This window comes from Periplaneta americana, chromosome 7, assembly GCF_040183065.1.
Source record: "Periplaneta americana isolate PAMFEO1 chromosome 7, P.americana_PAMFEO1_priV1, whole genome shotgun sequence".
NCBI lineage: Eukaryota > Metazoa > Arthropoda > Insecta > Blattodea > Blattidae > Periplaneta > Periplaneta americana.
The window spans coordinates 146,673,765-146,690,734 of NC_091123.1; the positions used below are offsets into that span (position 1 = coordinate 146,673,765).

Here is a 16,970-nt window from a genome sequence, read left to right on the forward strand (position 1 = left end):
AAAAACTCGAGGAAAATGTGTTAGAGAAGATAGCAGTGATGACAGACCTGGAAAATTGTGTGTTGTTATGTCAGAAGTAATGCTGAAGCAGTGAGTGTATAATCAGTTTTTTGCTTTTTGCTGTTTGCCTTACTAAAGTGCAATGGAGCTTAGATTATCGTGTTTTCGTTTCACAAAACTGTTATACGAGTAGTTAATTAAACAACAATAAAGAAATCTAAACCCATATTATAGTGACCTAGCCAGTTATGAATATATTTTATTTTGTAGCTTTGAGTAAAATGACATGTTACAAGGAATATCATTCCTTAATATTGTTACTTTAATTTAACTTAACCCATATATGCCCAGAATAATTTTTTGTTTCCAAATTTAATAAAACTGAATTCCTGAGTGCATTAGCATTTATGAACGTAGAATTTTCAGAAATTTTTGTTATCGCATTTCTACTTCCTGAGATATGATGTGTTGCGAAAACGCATCACCGGGCACATAGGGTAGCAATTATTACTCACATTGTGTTTTTAATATGGTGAGTTATTAATTAAACAACACGACATATTTTGACCTAACCTATTCTATTACCATGCACAGAATGTATTTTACATGATCTGAGATGTTATTTCTGAAAATTAAATTCTTGAAATATTTAACACTGGAATCAACAAGATGAAAAGTTTTCATTTTATCTCATTATTTCTGAAGAAAAAAAAAATTCTTGGAAATATTTAACATTGAAAGCAACAACATGAAAAATTAACATTTTACATCATTAGAGACATTATTTTTGAAAATTAAATTCTTTGCAAGCAACACCTTGAAAAGTTTATAATATTTACATCGTTAGAAATTCTTGGAAACATTTATCATGGAAAGCAACGTCACATTTTAGACATGGTTTAGTTGTCTGAGATTTACAAACAGCACACCTTGTTCTCTTTTGCTGAGTGACTATAATATGGCTCCTTTCATCAAATCGAACACTTGGTGCTACTCTGCTGACAGACTAGGTCTTGACTTCGGTGTTCCATATTGTCTCTGATAGCCCATTGCGATACTTCTACGAAATGACAGAAGATCCATGTCTTCCATATGACTGACTGTAGAGAAGCGATGTGTTTTGCACACTGACACCTAACCCCCACAAAAAAAAAAAAAGACCACCGTCACATTTTGGAACGTATATTTTTTCGATAGGTACTCACATTTTGATCCATGCGATCAGTTCCACCCATATTTATATTGTAATTTGTGATGGCTGCTGGTTGAGAAATTGCCACATTCTTTTTCTGAGAGCTGGAATTTCTTTGAACATTACTCACTGGCAGTACACTGTCACAGTTTGACACAACAGTCACAACAGAATTGTCATTCCAGCAACATATCAGTAATTTACAACCATCATCGTGCTGCATATAAAAGGAACCGAACCTCTCTGTTTTCTTCATATCAGCCAGATTTCTTAGTGGACACTTCTGTCCCTGTAAGGCCCATGCCTATTTCTGTGAATCTATCTACAACGTTCAGTGCATTTCTCTAAATGAGGAAAATGAAAATTATGCATACAGTAGGCGACACTGTGAGAGAATAAATCCAGTATTGACGAGGTTATGATACTTTATTTTGGAAGACATGGACTAAAACAATTTATGCTAGGAAATCCAATTAGGTTTGGCTACAAAGTTTACTTTCTCACATAAGTTCATCTAGAAAGGGCCTCAGCTTAGACAACCTATTGCTCTTGTCAAGTTGTATGTTGCCATTTAGATGAAGGTTCCTCATTATTTCATCAAATCTATTGCGTCTCATAGCTCTGACTATTGATTAATTTCTTGTGTCACTCCTCTCTTCCAGTATATTCGTTGGCTTGCGACTGTAGTATATCCACTTACAAGAAGAATCCCAAGGAATGTTTTGAAATCATTTGGGGAAAAACTAAATTTATCCCTGCCTTTCTGCACCGCATAAGCAACACTTTGGTTTACAGTATCAAGTATAAAATTTTCATGGAAAAATAGCCTAATTGAAAAATATCAATTGGCAATAAGTTCTTTTCATTTTGGGATTCGACTCACAATTTTCAATTTCCTCATTTACTTTTCTTTTCAGTTAACAGTAACTTGGTAAATCACTCTTTTTCCATTTTCTTACAATAGTCCCTTTATCTCCTGACAGGCTCTGATATTTCACGTATTTCTGCACCTTCTGGCTCTATTCATTCTGTGCCTGATTTTATATTATTATATATTTTTCCTTATACTGAGGACCACTATCCCTTCAGTCCCCAGTTGATGACAATTTAGATTATTTATGTTTCCATCGAAGTCCTCGTCAGCACTGTCTTCATCGATATCACTTCTAGCTTCTGGTGGAGATATGAAAATATCTATAAAATCTGCCTGAATTTTTCGTTCTCTTCCATGATTGTCATTATTTCATGTACACTCAGACCCCTTGAATATAAAACATGAAAAGAATAACTATTTCATGCGAAAAATCGAATTCCATATGTAAATATACACAATTATTTCACTAACCTCAGAAAGACAGTTTTGATATTCCATGTGCCCGGTGTTGCGAAAACGCAACACCAACATTCAGGCCCACATTACAGAAGTAACGTTCCATGCAATATTCAGCTACTTTTACAAGAAGTATCCTAAGAGTCTTTAGATTGTAATATATACAAGGAAAGGTATAATAATATTATAAAAATAAACAAAAATTACATTCCTTTATGACAAACTGCAGATATTTCAACATTTGTAATAATCACTTCTTTCCTTCTCAAGTATTGCGCCATCAATGAATCAGTTACCAAATGTTTTCAATAAACCAGGTCTACCAATATCAGTATAATAGATAATAAGTGCCATAAACTTAAAAAATACTAAAAACCATATTTCACACACGTTTAATAGCAAAGAAGTAAAATGTTGCGAAAACGCATCACCGGGATAATATGGGTTAATAAATCCAATAAAATTCAGCAAACCAAATTGCATATGTCTATGGAATGCCATGTTTGTTTACCGACTTTGTCATTGAAATTAATAGCTGAGATGTTTTTAGTTACCTAAATAAAATTAACAAAATACTTACGAAATGAAATACTTGGATGCTCAGTATTGTGTGGATATTAATCATTCTAGAAGAGAGAAGAGTGTACAGTAAATGATTAAGCTATGATGATAATCGAGTTTAATGGTATTACTATTAAATAGCAAATGATTAGTTTATGTGATGTCGAAGACAATGGTAATTGAAGCTTCATCATGTATGAGCAAGGTAATCATTGTATGCTTGCTTATCTTTGTAAATTCGGTCTTATTTCAGGTGTGAGCTTAGGCTGCACAGGCAGGTGTGACAGCAGCCCCTGTCTGAACAACGGCACATGTCTGGAGGGCTTTGACAGCTTTAAGTGTGACTGCAGGTGGACTGCTTTCAAGGGGCCCATTTGTGCAGATGGTATGTAAGAAGTCGACTATTTATTTTTATATTTTCCATACACCCGGACTTTAAGAATCCTAAGAGTGTGTGCTAATGCCTGCAGGTTACAGGTAATTGATATAGCCTTTAATCTGAATGAGGGAGAAAGCAAAAGTATATTGTTTAGAAGTCTTTTTATTTATTTATTTATTTATTTATTTTATTTATTTAATTAATTTATTTATTTACTTATTTAATTATTTACTTATCTATCTATCTATCTGTCTGTCTGTCTGTCTGTCTATCTATCTGTCTGTCTGTCTGTCTATCTATCTATCTGTCTGTCTGTCTGTCTGTCTATTTATTTATGTATTTATTTATTTATTTATTTATTTTAATTTAATTAATTTATTTAATTTAATTTAATTTTATTTATTTAATTTATTTACTTATTTATCTATCTATCTATCTATCTATCTATCTATCTATCTATCTATCTATCTATCTATCTATCTATCTATCTATCTATTTATCTATCTATTTATCTATCTATTTATTTATTTATCTATTTATTTATTTATTTACTTATTTACTTACTTATTTACTTATTTATTTGTTTATTTATTTGTTTGTTTGTTTATTTGTTTGTTTGTTTATTTATTTATTTGTTTGTTTATTTGTTTTTGTTTGTTTGTTTCTTTATTTGTATCTTTATTTATTTATTTATTTATGTATGTATTTATTTATTTATTTATTTACTTACTTACTTATTTACTTATTTATACAAAAATTGGAATGAGAAAGGATTCCTACTTGTGGGAGTCATTGCTTGACTGATCAATGATAGCCAGGAGAGTATAGGATTTTATAGGCAAAGGAACAAAGATCACATTAGGGTACCAAGACGGAAATTATAAGAAAAAAAGTAATGTAGAAGGAAAATAAACAGAAGAGATCTGGAATACGTAGCTTTGCTGTGGACTGAAAACAAGATGGTAGCTGTATCATTGGCATGCACTGACAGACTTTTCAAACATTCATTCAGTGTTCTGCCCAAGAGCAGGTCTTTCACTCTTTCACTGCAAACCCAGCTTTCTCTAGTCTTTTCTATTTTCTGCCTTCCTTTTTGTCTCCTCATAATTACCTGATATCTTCTTCTGCCCTAAACTCTTCTCCCATTCATCATTCATTCCAGTGCATCAATCCTTGAGTAGACACTTTCTTTTCATCCAGTGACACAATCAATTCCTTTTTCTCTTTCTGATCAGTTTCAGCATCATTCTTTCTTTACCCACCCTTACCAACACAGCTTCACTTCTTATTCTGTCTGTCCACTTTCACATGTTCCATTTTTCTCCATATCCACATTTCAAATGCTTCTGTTCATTTCGTCGTAATGTCCATGTTTCTGCCCCATAGAATGGCACACTACATACAAAGCACTTGACTAATCTCTTCCTTAGTTCTTTTTCCAGAGGTCTGCAGAAGATGCTCCTTTTTCTATTAAAAGCTTCCTTGGCCATTGGTATCCTCCTTTTGATTTCCTGGTAGCAGCTCATGTTACTCCTTATCAGAATACCATTTTCTGGTTATTCTATGTCACACCTAGTTTGTAGCTTATAAAATAATGTCGTAAGCTAGATTCTTAATTTCATTCAAATCATCCTTCTATAATTTTTAATCAGGTGTGGGTGGTTCTGCTGCCTTAGCCTAATGGTGCTCTCTTGTATCTGGATGTAGAAACTCAAAATTTCCTAGCAAAATAGTGTTGTAATTGCCTGGATAATCAAGACCTCTTAGATCGGCGAACCTAATCAGCTTATAGCTAGACACATGTATTAAGAAGTAAGAAGTAGTACCTCTTAGATATCTGTGGATATTATATAGCCTACTAACAACTTTCAACGAACAACAGGTTCAAGGAAAAGCATCAAAATATTGCTTACAAATAGTCAGTGGCACACTTAAGAATATTAACATGTGAATGCCTGTAAATTCAAACTCACATTTTATGTGCCAAGATGTAGCTGTGCAAGTTAGTATTGTAGCCATCTCTGTACACTGGATTATTGAAAATGTTTCGATAATATTGTCGTAAATTGCAGTGAACATTCTTTCTGTATTATTTTAGAGATTGGTGTGAACATGCAGCCAGAATCCATAATCAAGTACGACTTCATGGGAAGCTGGAGGTCGACGATTGCAGAGAACATTCGGGTGGGCTTCACAACTACCAACCCCAAAGGCTTTTTGCTGGGATTCTCATCCAACATCTCTGGGGAATACTTGACCATCATGATATCAAACAGCGGTGAGTTCTCTTCTTCCCCCAGGTTTCTGGCAGCTTGCCGTTGTACGAGAGTCTCACACACACATGTTCTTGCTCACAGGTCACCTACGAGTTGTGTTCGACTTTGGCTTCGAGCGGCAAGAACTCATCTTTCCAGAAAAACACTTCGGATTGGGCCAATACCATGATGTACGCATTACACGGAAAAACTCGGGTGCCACCCTCATCATGCAGGTGAGTAACACAGCAACACCTGGCATTTGTATGGAGAATGGAGTTATGTAGTTGCCAATTTATTCCTCTAAAATTGCAATTTCGTGCTTTTTTTTTTAAACACGTTTTCATTTTGTGTTTTGTCATGTTAAAATTTGAACAAGTGTTCTAGTTGAACCAGTTTGAATGACAGTTTCTACACAAGATGCTATAATATATTAACTTACATCTATGTCCCCATACTCAGCATATGTCCCTATATAATGACCATAGAAAAATAACATAGAAAGACCTCCAATTCAGTGTGAACTTCGGAGAGACTGTTGAAGCAATGTTAAAGCCAAGCTGATGGTGGCAAAGTTACACAACCCAATAGGTACTGTAGGTATCCATTATATAGACAGTATTATTACTAGTATTTTTCATATTACTCTCCAAGGGAGCATAGTGATTTATCAATTTAAATGAAATATTTATCACATATGATTTGATACACTGTACATGAATATGTTGTTGTTGTTGTTGTTGTCTAGTGCCTTGCATTTGGCAATGAAGCCATTAGCAGTCGTGCTTTCCAATACTTTTGAACTGTAGTTTCTTCTGATCTTAATGCTTCACAGGTCTTCAAGTGGTCTTCATTCATTTCTGCTGAATCGTTACACAGGACACATATGGCTGAAGCTGAGATACCTATTCTGTAGAGATGACTTGCTAGACAGTCATGATTTGTCAATAGTCTGAAGGCTGCAACTGCTGTTTTCCTTGGTCTCTGGGGATTATATCTGGGTTGGAAAGTAGTGTAATCCATTTTTTGTCTTTAGCATTTGATTCTATTTCTTGTAGGTATGAATGGGAAAATTTTGTAGTGATCAAGCGTTTTATTGAGGAATATGAGAAATTAAATTTAGATTTTTGTTTTATTGTTGTGCCTTTCTTGGCAAGTGTGTCTGTGGTTTCATTCCCCATGACTCCACAGTGTGCTGGAATCCATTGGAGACGGACAGTCTTATTAACTTTTTAGAGTTGTGTTAACATTTTGTAGCATTCTCTTATTTTTGTTGACTTCTTTGTAGCATTTGAACATATTCCCTGAATTGCAGCTTTAGAATCTGAAAGAATTATTGTCTTGTTATATTTATTTAAGGGAAGATTTAATAATTGTCGGAGAGCAATGTGTATAGCCTCTATTTCACCATCATAATTTGTTGTGTCTCTGCCAACAGAATGATAAAAGGAAAAATGTGTACATGTAATTCCAGCTCCAGTAAGGTTTACTGTGGTTGATCCATCAGTATATATGTGTAGCCATTCTTCTGTAGGGTATCTAGTATTGATCGTTTCCAGTGCTAGAAGTTTTTGTATTTCTTTTGGTGTGTCTGATTTACTTATTTCCTCTGTTAATTCCAAACTGATGATAGGTTGCAATAATTCCAATGGATTTTCTCTTATAAGTAAATTGTGTTAGGAATATAATAGTTGATCATTAAACTGAAAACCATTTACAACACATTCCTCTGCTACCCGATCTGATCAGCGGACTGTGTCTTTAATATATTCAAATGTAACAAAAGGTATGCCTAATTATTGACGAACTGAACAAATGTGTCAAATATAGCTACTTTGTTTCTGAGTGAAATTTATTGTAAATCACCTATGCAAAAAGACGATTTTATAGTTCAGTAATAATAATATCAATGTTATAAAACTGAATATTCCTGTAAATAATAGGTACTTATATCTGCTTAAAATTATCAGATTGGCAACACTTAAAACCAATTTCTTCCCATCATTTCCATTGGAACACAGCTACAACACTCCATCATAAGAGTTAAACCCCTCTGATAACGACACTGCTGGTGGGAAATAAAATTGAAAACGAAGTGTTTATGCTCGTTGCCAGTATTGGAAGGGGCAGTTTTGTTCACTACCATTCTTGCTGCTGTGAAAATCATGATGTACATTACATAACTTGAGTACACCTTGACTGCATCTTGTTTGTTTGGTAACCTTAGAGAATTCCTTGACATGATGTCACTTCAATTTTGAATCAAGGAAATGTATCTGTTATTCATCCATATCCAGACAGCATTAATTGAAATGCGATGTGACATACAGACCTGTCGCTGGGCATTTTGAGGGGGAAAAAACCAAGTTTCCAGAAATCGAAAAAAGCTTTGTGATTATATAGGTGAAAAAAAGACAGTTCGATTGTGCCATTTTAAGTGAAATGTGTCAACATGGCCAATATAATAAATAATAAATACAGTGTGCAACAATTTTTCTTTGTAATAACCCCCCCCCCCCAAAAAAAAAAAAAACACAAAAAAATATGTATATATTTTTTTCAAGATTTCTTTCCATAAAATTAGGATGCAGGGATTACTCGAGTATATATATATATGGTACATTCCTTCAAAATGTTATTGTAGGGATATATTTTTTTTACATAATATTATTATTAAAGACAGGATGGTACTTCTTTGATATGCTTTATGAACTACTATATTTTATTTCTATGATGAAATGATAATCATGTCATATAGACACAGATGTACATATTTACTCAAACATGGAAAACTTGTTGTGAAATGATTCTCTTCTCTTTCCATTTTACGAGAGTATTGTGTTTCAACTCATAGTCAGAGACTCCTTTTCTTTTAGTTTCTTCTCCTCCTCCCCCCCACCACAGCAGGCATTGCAGTGTAACTATATATCATATCATATATACTAACTTGGGGAAAGGAGATATTAGATTTGAGTTACATGAAGGGAAATAATAAATGATGAACTTTGTGAATCTTACTTGCAGGTTGATAATTACGAAGCCAAAGAGTTCACGTTCGACATCAAGGCATCTGCAGATGCGCAGTTCAACAATATTCAGTACATGTACATAGGACGCAATGAGACCATGACAGAGGGCTTTATTGGCTGCGTATCTAGAGTGGAGTTCGACGACATCTATCCATTGAAGCTGTTGTTCCAAGAGAATGGACCTGCCAACGTGCGTTCATTGGGCAAGCGTAAGTGATGACTCTTATTTTGACAGTCTTGTATGCAGAGAGGGGTATGTGGCTCATGTGCTATCACACTGGTCTTCTTTCTACGCAGCCCTGGTTCAAGTCCTGGCCAGATTGTAATGAAATTTGTGGTGGACAGAGCAGGTGTTGCAGGGAGTTTTTCTCAGAGTAATTTTTTTTCCCCCTCTTTCATTTCTTTCACTGCATTTCATCTATCATCTGCAATAGTTAAAAATAGGCTGGGGTGAAGTTTTGGAAGCAGTATGGATTTTCAATCTGATATAGGAAGGGCTTGAGGCTCCAGGCCGTTGGGCTTATCAGGTATTCGTTTGGGGGACTGAGAAAGGATGGCCTACCTGTCAGCATTGAATTCACGAATGCCACCCGAGCCATGTGTTGGACCCGGGCCACATGTCCTGTAGCCTTGTTTTCTTGGGTTGCAGATCCACTGACGGAGGACTACTGTGGGGTGGAGCCAGTGACACATCCACCTGATATTGTGGAGACGCGTCCCCCACCAGTTGTGGACGATGAAAAGCTGCGGCAGATATACCAGCGTACTGACTCTGCCATTCTTGGAGGTGATGTAAACATTATCGTATGTTTGGTTTCAGGCACTTAAGGAGGAATTAATAATAGAAAGAAGCATATAAAATAACAAGTATCAAAGTGGCATTAAACATACTAATACAAGGAAAAAGAAACCCTATAGAACTAAAAAATACTAAGAGAATGCAGTGCATATTGTATTGAAAAAATGGCACTTTATGAGACTGTCACCAGTTGTGTAACAAGGAAACTGCTATTAATTGCTGAAAAAAGCACAGACTCGCTGAGTTCACACTTCAGCATCGTGTATACAAACATGCAGAATACACTACTGATTTCTACCTAAGATGCAAGAGTGGAATGCAGAAGTACTGACAGACAGGAAGCTTTGCAGAAATGTTAGTCTAATTTCAATTTAAAAAATGTAACAATTAATGAGTTTTCGATAAAAGTGGTAAGGAAATGGTAAATTGCTATGTTGTTAAAATGTAACATACTTTCAAGGCACATCGTTAGCTGAATGGCTAGATCATGGCTTTCCATGCTGGTAACTCGAGTTTGAATGCCGGTGGGTCCAACTGGAATTTATGGTGGACAAAGACATTGTTTGGTGGTAGGTTTTTGCAGGGTACTCTCATTTCGTCTACTGGTATTCCACCATTGCTTTATTAATCCTAATAATACTCATCATCATATTGTTGTGTAGTTCGCCTCCTATGATGCACTAAGGGCAACACCTTCATGGTGGCTAAAAGAACTATAAGCTTCAGCAACTCGCCCATTAGGTGGGAACGCTTGGATGAATGGTGCAGTTCAAGTGCCTACCATTAGAAAAAAAACTTCCAAATGTCCAACAGTCGCTTACATAGTTGACAGTTTAAGTATTACGATATGACTTATGGCCATAGAGTGTCTGAAAATATGTGTCGAATGATTCCTAACTCTTGCCACTTTTGTTTTCGTGATTTAAATATTCATGGATGCAATACATTGGGAATTTAATTTAAGCGAAAAAGTAATAAAAAGGCAATGATGAGAGACAAAAGACAAATCTAAATACTACAGAACTTCACTTTTCATGATATCCCCTGTTTTTGCTTGCAGGCATATTAGCCATAATCTTTCTCGCACTAGTGATCATGGCGATACTGATCGGTCGGTACCTGGCGCGCCACAAGGGTGAGTACTTGACGCAGGAAGACAAAGGAGCGGAGACAGCTCTGGACCCAGACTCTGCTGTGGTGCGGTCCACAACGGGACATCAAGTACAGAAAAAGCGGGAATGGTTCATCTGATACATCACTATCCTGGCAGTAGACATATGCTGCAAAGTCAGGACTTATAGCCTGCTGAGTGAGTCAGAGACCAAGTGACGCATCGGAGTCATTGTTAACATTTCTGCACATGCAGGGGAAGAAAACTTGCTAACACGCAAACTGAATGGCTACAAAAACATAGTGCAGTAGTAGTAACGGCGGTTATTTTTTATAAGTTCTAAAATAACTTTTACTTAACATTTTTTTTACTACCTACATACTATGATGTTCATGTAATGGTTACAAAGTAATCATTACGTTACAGAATGCTGATCGAAGTAGGAAAGTTTCTACTATAGCATTCTTGTATGTTGAAGCTGAAAAGTAGATCATAGGTAATAGATGGATGTTATGCAAAGCTGTTCCAATTCATCACAATCTGTACTCTACTTGTCGTTTATGTGCAAAGTACACTAAAATTTGTACCACATTGAACAAGTCCTAGGGTTATCATGCAGTTGTTCTTGTACTATTAACATGTTCCATATTATCAAATTAGCTCGTTATGACTCCAATTTCAAGCGCGAGGTAAAATGGCAGTAACACCAGAACTACCCCCAAGGGAGAAGCTCCAGCAATCCCATGCTACAGAATGAGAAATTAATTTTCCTGCAAATACTTGTTATATATTACTATGTATTATATTCTTAAACTTGACTGTAGAGTAATATTAGATGCTGTACTGATTGCTTGATATAGGTCACGGTGCAGATTTTAGTGTCAAATTGTTGAGTAGCTGTTATCTATCGGTTTGCTGTGTTGGCAGATCTGCTTTCACAGGTGTGTTGTGTGCACCGTACTAGATTTGTTCACAGTAAATGCTGCTGTCTTTAATGGTGTATATTGTGACAATAGTGATACAGCTTTGTATCTACTAATTATTATGAAACATCAGAACTAAGAGATGTGCAATTCTGTACTATATTCTGCTTGAATTGTTGACATTTCTCTTGGATTACATTAAGTGAATTGTGATATTACAAACATACAGTAGCAGCTGCATGTGGTCATCTCAGGTATGTGCTACGACCCAATGTGGCAACCACACATTATGTGCAGTGACACACTGACAGCTATTGGAGTCAGTCATGGAGACATTCAGTTATATAAGATATATCATATTTACTCACCTAATTTCCTCCATCGAGTAATTTCCTAAAAAAAATAGGGTGTGATACCCAAAATTATTATTCATCCCTTCTATAATGAAAAACATCTGTGATTATTCTGACGATACAGACGATGATCTGGATATGTTGTCTGTTGAAAGTAGTGGAGTGTGAAATACAGGTACGTTAATTTCTTTACGTAATTAACATGTTCATTTTGATACAAATATTTTTTTTATCTGTGATGCTACAGCCAATAAAGAGCCAAGACCAATCAGCCGGCTCCTGGCCTCACATCCACATGCCGAAGCAGAGGTGGACGACCATCCAACCAGAATGGAGGTATCGTGTGGTTAGCATGATGATCCCCCCCCCAGCTGTTATAGCTGGTTTTCGAAACTGATTTTTCGCTACTTATCATAGCTCCCCAAGTGCATCACGATGCTGGGAGGGTACCGGTCCTATACTCTGGCCGAAATTTCATGAGAATTTCTTCCCCCTCGAGGACCCGAACCAGCACGCATTCCTTAACGCAAATGTGAGTCCTAGAAAGGAAGCGTTAGACCACGATGCCACAGTGTGGGACATACAAATATTTTATGTGCGACATTTAACACCATTATCTGAGACTAGTCAAGGTCGCTACCTGCATTAGAACTGACAAACAGTGGTACAAAGAAAAATCACAAAATTTTTCATAACTACTCATATTGTATGTATATATTTGTAGCTATTTATTGTTAAACGTTTATTTGATTAGTACATGAACTGTTTGATGTTACTTATGACCAGATTGTTCTCGATATTTTGTAGTCCTCGTGTAACTTTTCCCCTCTTCGATTTTTCGTAGTAAAAAGAGAGAAAATTAAGTGAGTAAATATGGCATATCAAATAAAACGTTTAAGTTGCGGAATGGCAAATCATGTACAGTCAGAACATTTGCTTAATTAAAATTAAACTTTTCAGGCAGATCAAAACAGTAGAAGCATATTAAAGCAGTATCCTCCAACAGCCACCACAGGCTGCGTGGATTTCTTCATGTTTGTCATAATGTGATGTATTTGTTACAGTCGAAAGAATTGGCAGTGAAATTGAAGGACAGAATATTTCTTGGCAGTGTTTGCTGTAAACAATTCTTTTTGGAATCTGCGAATTTTAGACTTAGAATGTCTTCCCAATAGCCCTTACTTGAATCTCAAGTCTTTCATTATTGCATTGAGCATAATGAAGCATTTAGTATTGCTGATTCCAGGTGTACACAAGAACACCAGAGAAATCATACTCGTTATTCAGGACTCTGTGTTCATAGGTATTAAAAAAAGATCTTATGTTTAGTTTTGATTTTAGTTGTGTGAATAGTATTTACCTCCAGTATTGTTTTGCTGCAAGGAGCTGTGCCTCCAGTGTAGAGCTGTGGTGGATATGACCATTTCGAAGAAAACAAGTTTTTAAGGTGTTAAATACCGACTGTATGTTTCTGCATACCCATAAGTACAAATGAGAACAGAACATTTTATTATTATCTTTTTACAGTGTTGCCATCAATAATAATAGTAGCACTCATTAGACAGACCAACCAATGCTGATGAGATTGCATTATGGTTCTGGTTTTTTAATTCGTCACTAAATCCATCAGGCTTCTTTACCAAATCAAGTGTGACATTATAGATTATTTGATGTAGCAATAGCTTGATGGAGATTTGTGACACACAATTACTGGTATATCATTTAATTATTCATTGTACTGTGTCTGTACATTGAGAACATACGAACATGTGGGAGATCATACCAAGTTCTAGTGAGATTATTAACATGAAATGAAATTTGAACATAGCTGAAGAAAATGATCTCGTCAACATAGTAAACATATCCTATGTTGAGCTTTTAAGTTTGTTATTTCTAACTTCGAACACAACTGTTGACTATCTAAATAGTACTCACAGGCCACATCATCATACTGTGACACAACAATCTCGCTATAATGATTTTAAGGGAAAGAACCTACAGGTATGACCAAATGTGTGTCAAAATTAATTTTTTTTAAGCCTAAAATTATTTAATAGTATTGACTTCATTTGAACGAAATTTCAAGGTCGTTTGGAAGAAAATAATTGCTTTTACGCCATTTTTAAATTGCTGCTGCACTCCATTTCCTTTACTCTGTGCTCAAACTTCTCCGTTGAATATCCGGAGTTGGTTTATTTTACATTTTTCAACATTTAATATGTAATATCTGAAAATAATAGAGATAATTGAATATAATTTTCAGAGCATATTCTCACATTATACATGAATCATTCCGTAAGAGAAAATTGTCGAATTGTAAATTATAGAATAAGTTAAAAATAGACGTGCAATTTTTCGTTCTATTTATAAAAACGCAAAATTAAAATTAAAATTTCTAAAAATCTTTAAAACAAAATCGATTAGCAGCCTTCTAGCTTTCATTTAAAACAAAATTTGTGATTCTGTGATACTCTTGAGAGCAGATATATCATTTTCTTTATAATACTGCATTATTTATGTCTATGACTGTACCATAAAGGGCAAAAGTGAAAATGTTGTATTTAAAAGACTTCATACATTGATATGAAACTATGTTAGGGAAGTAGAGACTCTACTTAAAATAATGTGAGAAAAGAGATCTCCCTTAATATATAATTTTCTCTTTTTCATTGATTAAATAAAAGTGTTTCATCTCAGGTTTCTGATAAACATTTTTACAAACATATGACATTTGAAAACACTATTAGCGCATAATGGCTCAAACCTCGAATAATCAGGCTCGAAATTCGATGAGCATCATGAATCTTATATATGATTTTAGGATTGGCTCTGATCTCTGATGGATGAGCTCATTGATGACTTAAGGAACGTAATTTAGTGTTAGAGTAGGATATTTCTATATACTTCTCCAGCTTTTCACCTGTTCTCCAGTACCTAGTTGTGGCTCATAATGCTGTTTGATTGGATTTGAATCCAATTCTCCAACACTAGGTGGAGGCACCACAGACTTGCCTGGTCACCATCACAGAGATATTCGTGGACCGAGGGCACAGCTCTCATGCAGTTAACCTGTATTTTATACGACCACACTCCCCACTGCAGAAGTCGCCCCTGTCTCTGTTAACAGAGTTTTATTACAAAGTACTGGTACTCAACTTACGTAGTTGTTATGTATGTGTGTGTGTATATATTATTAAAGAACCAGATCACGCTCGGTGTCTGGTTCATTCTAAACCAAATTATTGTTTATTTAAAAGTTATTAATATTTTATATATGTGCAGTATTTTTATTTTGTTTTAGGAAAGCTTAGTTTGTGCTTTTCGAGTCGTACATTCCATCACTTGTTTGGTCGAATTTGGCCTATGCAGTCATGTGCGTGATTGAGGCAGCTCGTGTTGGAGTGGACTGTTGTTGCATCCAGTACCTGATCACTCACTTGAGGTTGAGGTTCTCTTGCAGTCCGCTCTGTTAGGATTTGGTTCATCTTCCCGGACGAACCTTTTTATAATTGCACTTAATAAAGGTGACTTTTTCATATTACTGACTCATGGAGTGTCTTCATTCAGTCCTTTTCTCAGATCCTGTCCTTTTCCTAGTACAACAGACTCCCAACTCTGATGAAAGAGGTAAGCTTGATGTACTCATTTAAGATGAAATTACTACCAATGTAGCACGGCAGTAGCGCATTTGCCTGCATTTGGGCGTGATTTGCAATTGGGCTGATAGCCTTGTTGGGGTTTTTCTGAGGTTTTCCAACTGTAAGGTGAATTTCACATAATTTATGACATTCTCAGCCTCACCTTGCCAAATACCATCTCACTATCACAATTTTCATTGACACTGAATAACCTAATAATCCAGCATCTTAAATGATCAAATAAAAAATGTAACTATTTGAGCATTACAAATATTAATGTGGAGCCAGCCAGTGGTATATATGTTAGTGGTTCAGACAGTGGCGGCTCCTGCATATTTCTTAAGAGGAGAAAAGAAGTTAACAGCACGAAATGACACCTTCTTGAAAGAAACATGCAACAAATTAGCCTACATGCATACATGTAAGACCAGGTAGTGCTGGGGTTGGTCTTCCCTTCTGTATAGCAGTAATCTGTTCTTGTAAACTGAGTTTCCTAAATATTACAAAATATTATGTTTTCACTTCCATGTATTGTTGAATAATTGCACAAAATAATAATTACAAGGAAATTCACAACCTCGCAGCATTTTTTGAGCACACTATAGCATCACACATGTTGGAAGAGACTAGCTATTAACACGTAACCAGAACTGTTTTACGGAAATGGGAATGGGAAATAATCTGAGGAGAGCGAGAACACTGCACCCACCCACGTGGTCTGTGTTGTCACATACACATTTTACAAGTTCAGCATCACATACTTTTGAAGAATGTCAGTTCTTGTAAAGTCATACTACCATTATTGTTCAAAGCCGGTGGCAGATTAATTTTTTATGTTAAAAATAATTTAGTTTGGAGTACCTACTTTCAATTTCAAATATATTTGTACAAAACTGACAACTTGTCTGTTGCCCTATCTAGTAGACAATGAATGAAAGTGAATTTCAGGGGCCAAAAAGATCTGCTATACTAACGTATAACTACTTCCTCTTTGTTTTATATAAACCCAACGTTAACTTTCAAACCATGAATAGTAGGCTATATAAAGTGCACTGAATAATATTTGTGATTTATAATTAAAAAAATGTTTATATGATGTCTTTCATAGCTGCGCGTTAAAACTGGTTTTATTGTGCTCCTCCTAGATGTATTATAGTCTGGTTGAATGCAACATCGTTAGATGGCAGCGGTAGCGAGCTTGCTGCACGACCAGTCGGTTTCTATTTCCCGCCCATGCACTGATTCAGAGGAGGATCTCCTCCCTATCTGTTCATTTAGGTGCTTTAAAACTCTGCTTCTTTCTCTGGCCGCTAGTGCGCTGTTGTCTATGTGTGTTAACTGCAGTAAAGGAGGAAAGGATTGACTTTCCTCCACACAAACAATGGTGCATCCTTCTAACA

The 16,970-nt window shown here is 35.6% G+C and overlaps 1 protein-coding gene across 5 annotated transcripts in view; it reads left to right on the forward strand.

Annotated features, from left to right (window-relative positions):
- Window positions 1-15,477, forward strand: part of Nrx-IV (neurexin-4) — a 63,190-nt gene extending 47,713 nt beyond the window's left edge. For 3 of the 5 annotated variants that reach the window (XM_069831493.1, XM_069831492.1, XM_069831495.1), the window contains 6 exons: window positions 3,337-3,468; window positions 5,561-5,740; window positions 5,820-5,953; window positions 8,742-8,955; window positions 9,396-9,533; window positions 10,606-15,477. In XM_069831493.1, coding sequence (XP_069687594.1) covers window positions 3,337-3,468; window positions 5,561-5,740; window positions 5,820-5,953; window positions 8,742-8,955; window positions 9,396-9,533; window positions 10,606-10,796 — 989 coding nt within the window. In that variant the 3' untranslated portion in view covers window positions 10,797-15,477. The remainder of the gene's footprint in view (window positions 1-3,336; window positions 3,469-5,560; window positions 5,741-5,819; window positions 5,954-8,741; window positions 8,956-9,395; window positions 9,534-10,605) is intronic. The other 2 variants (XR_011333202.1, XM_069831494.1) reach the window with 2 other exon arrangements.
- Window positions 15,478-16,970: the final 1,493 nt, after the last annotated feature.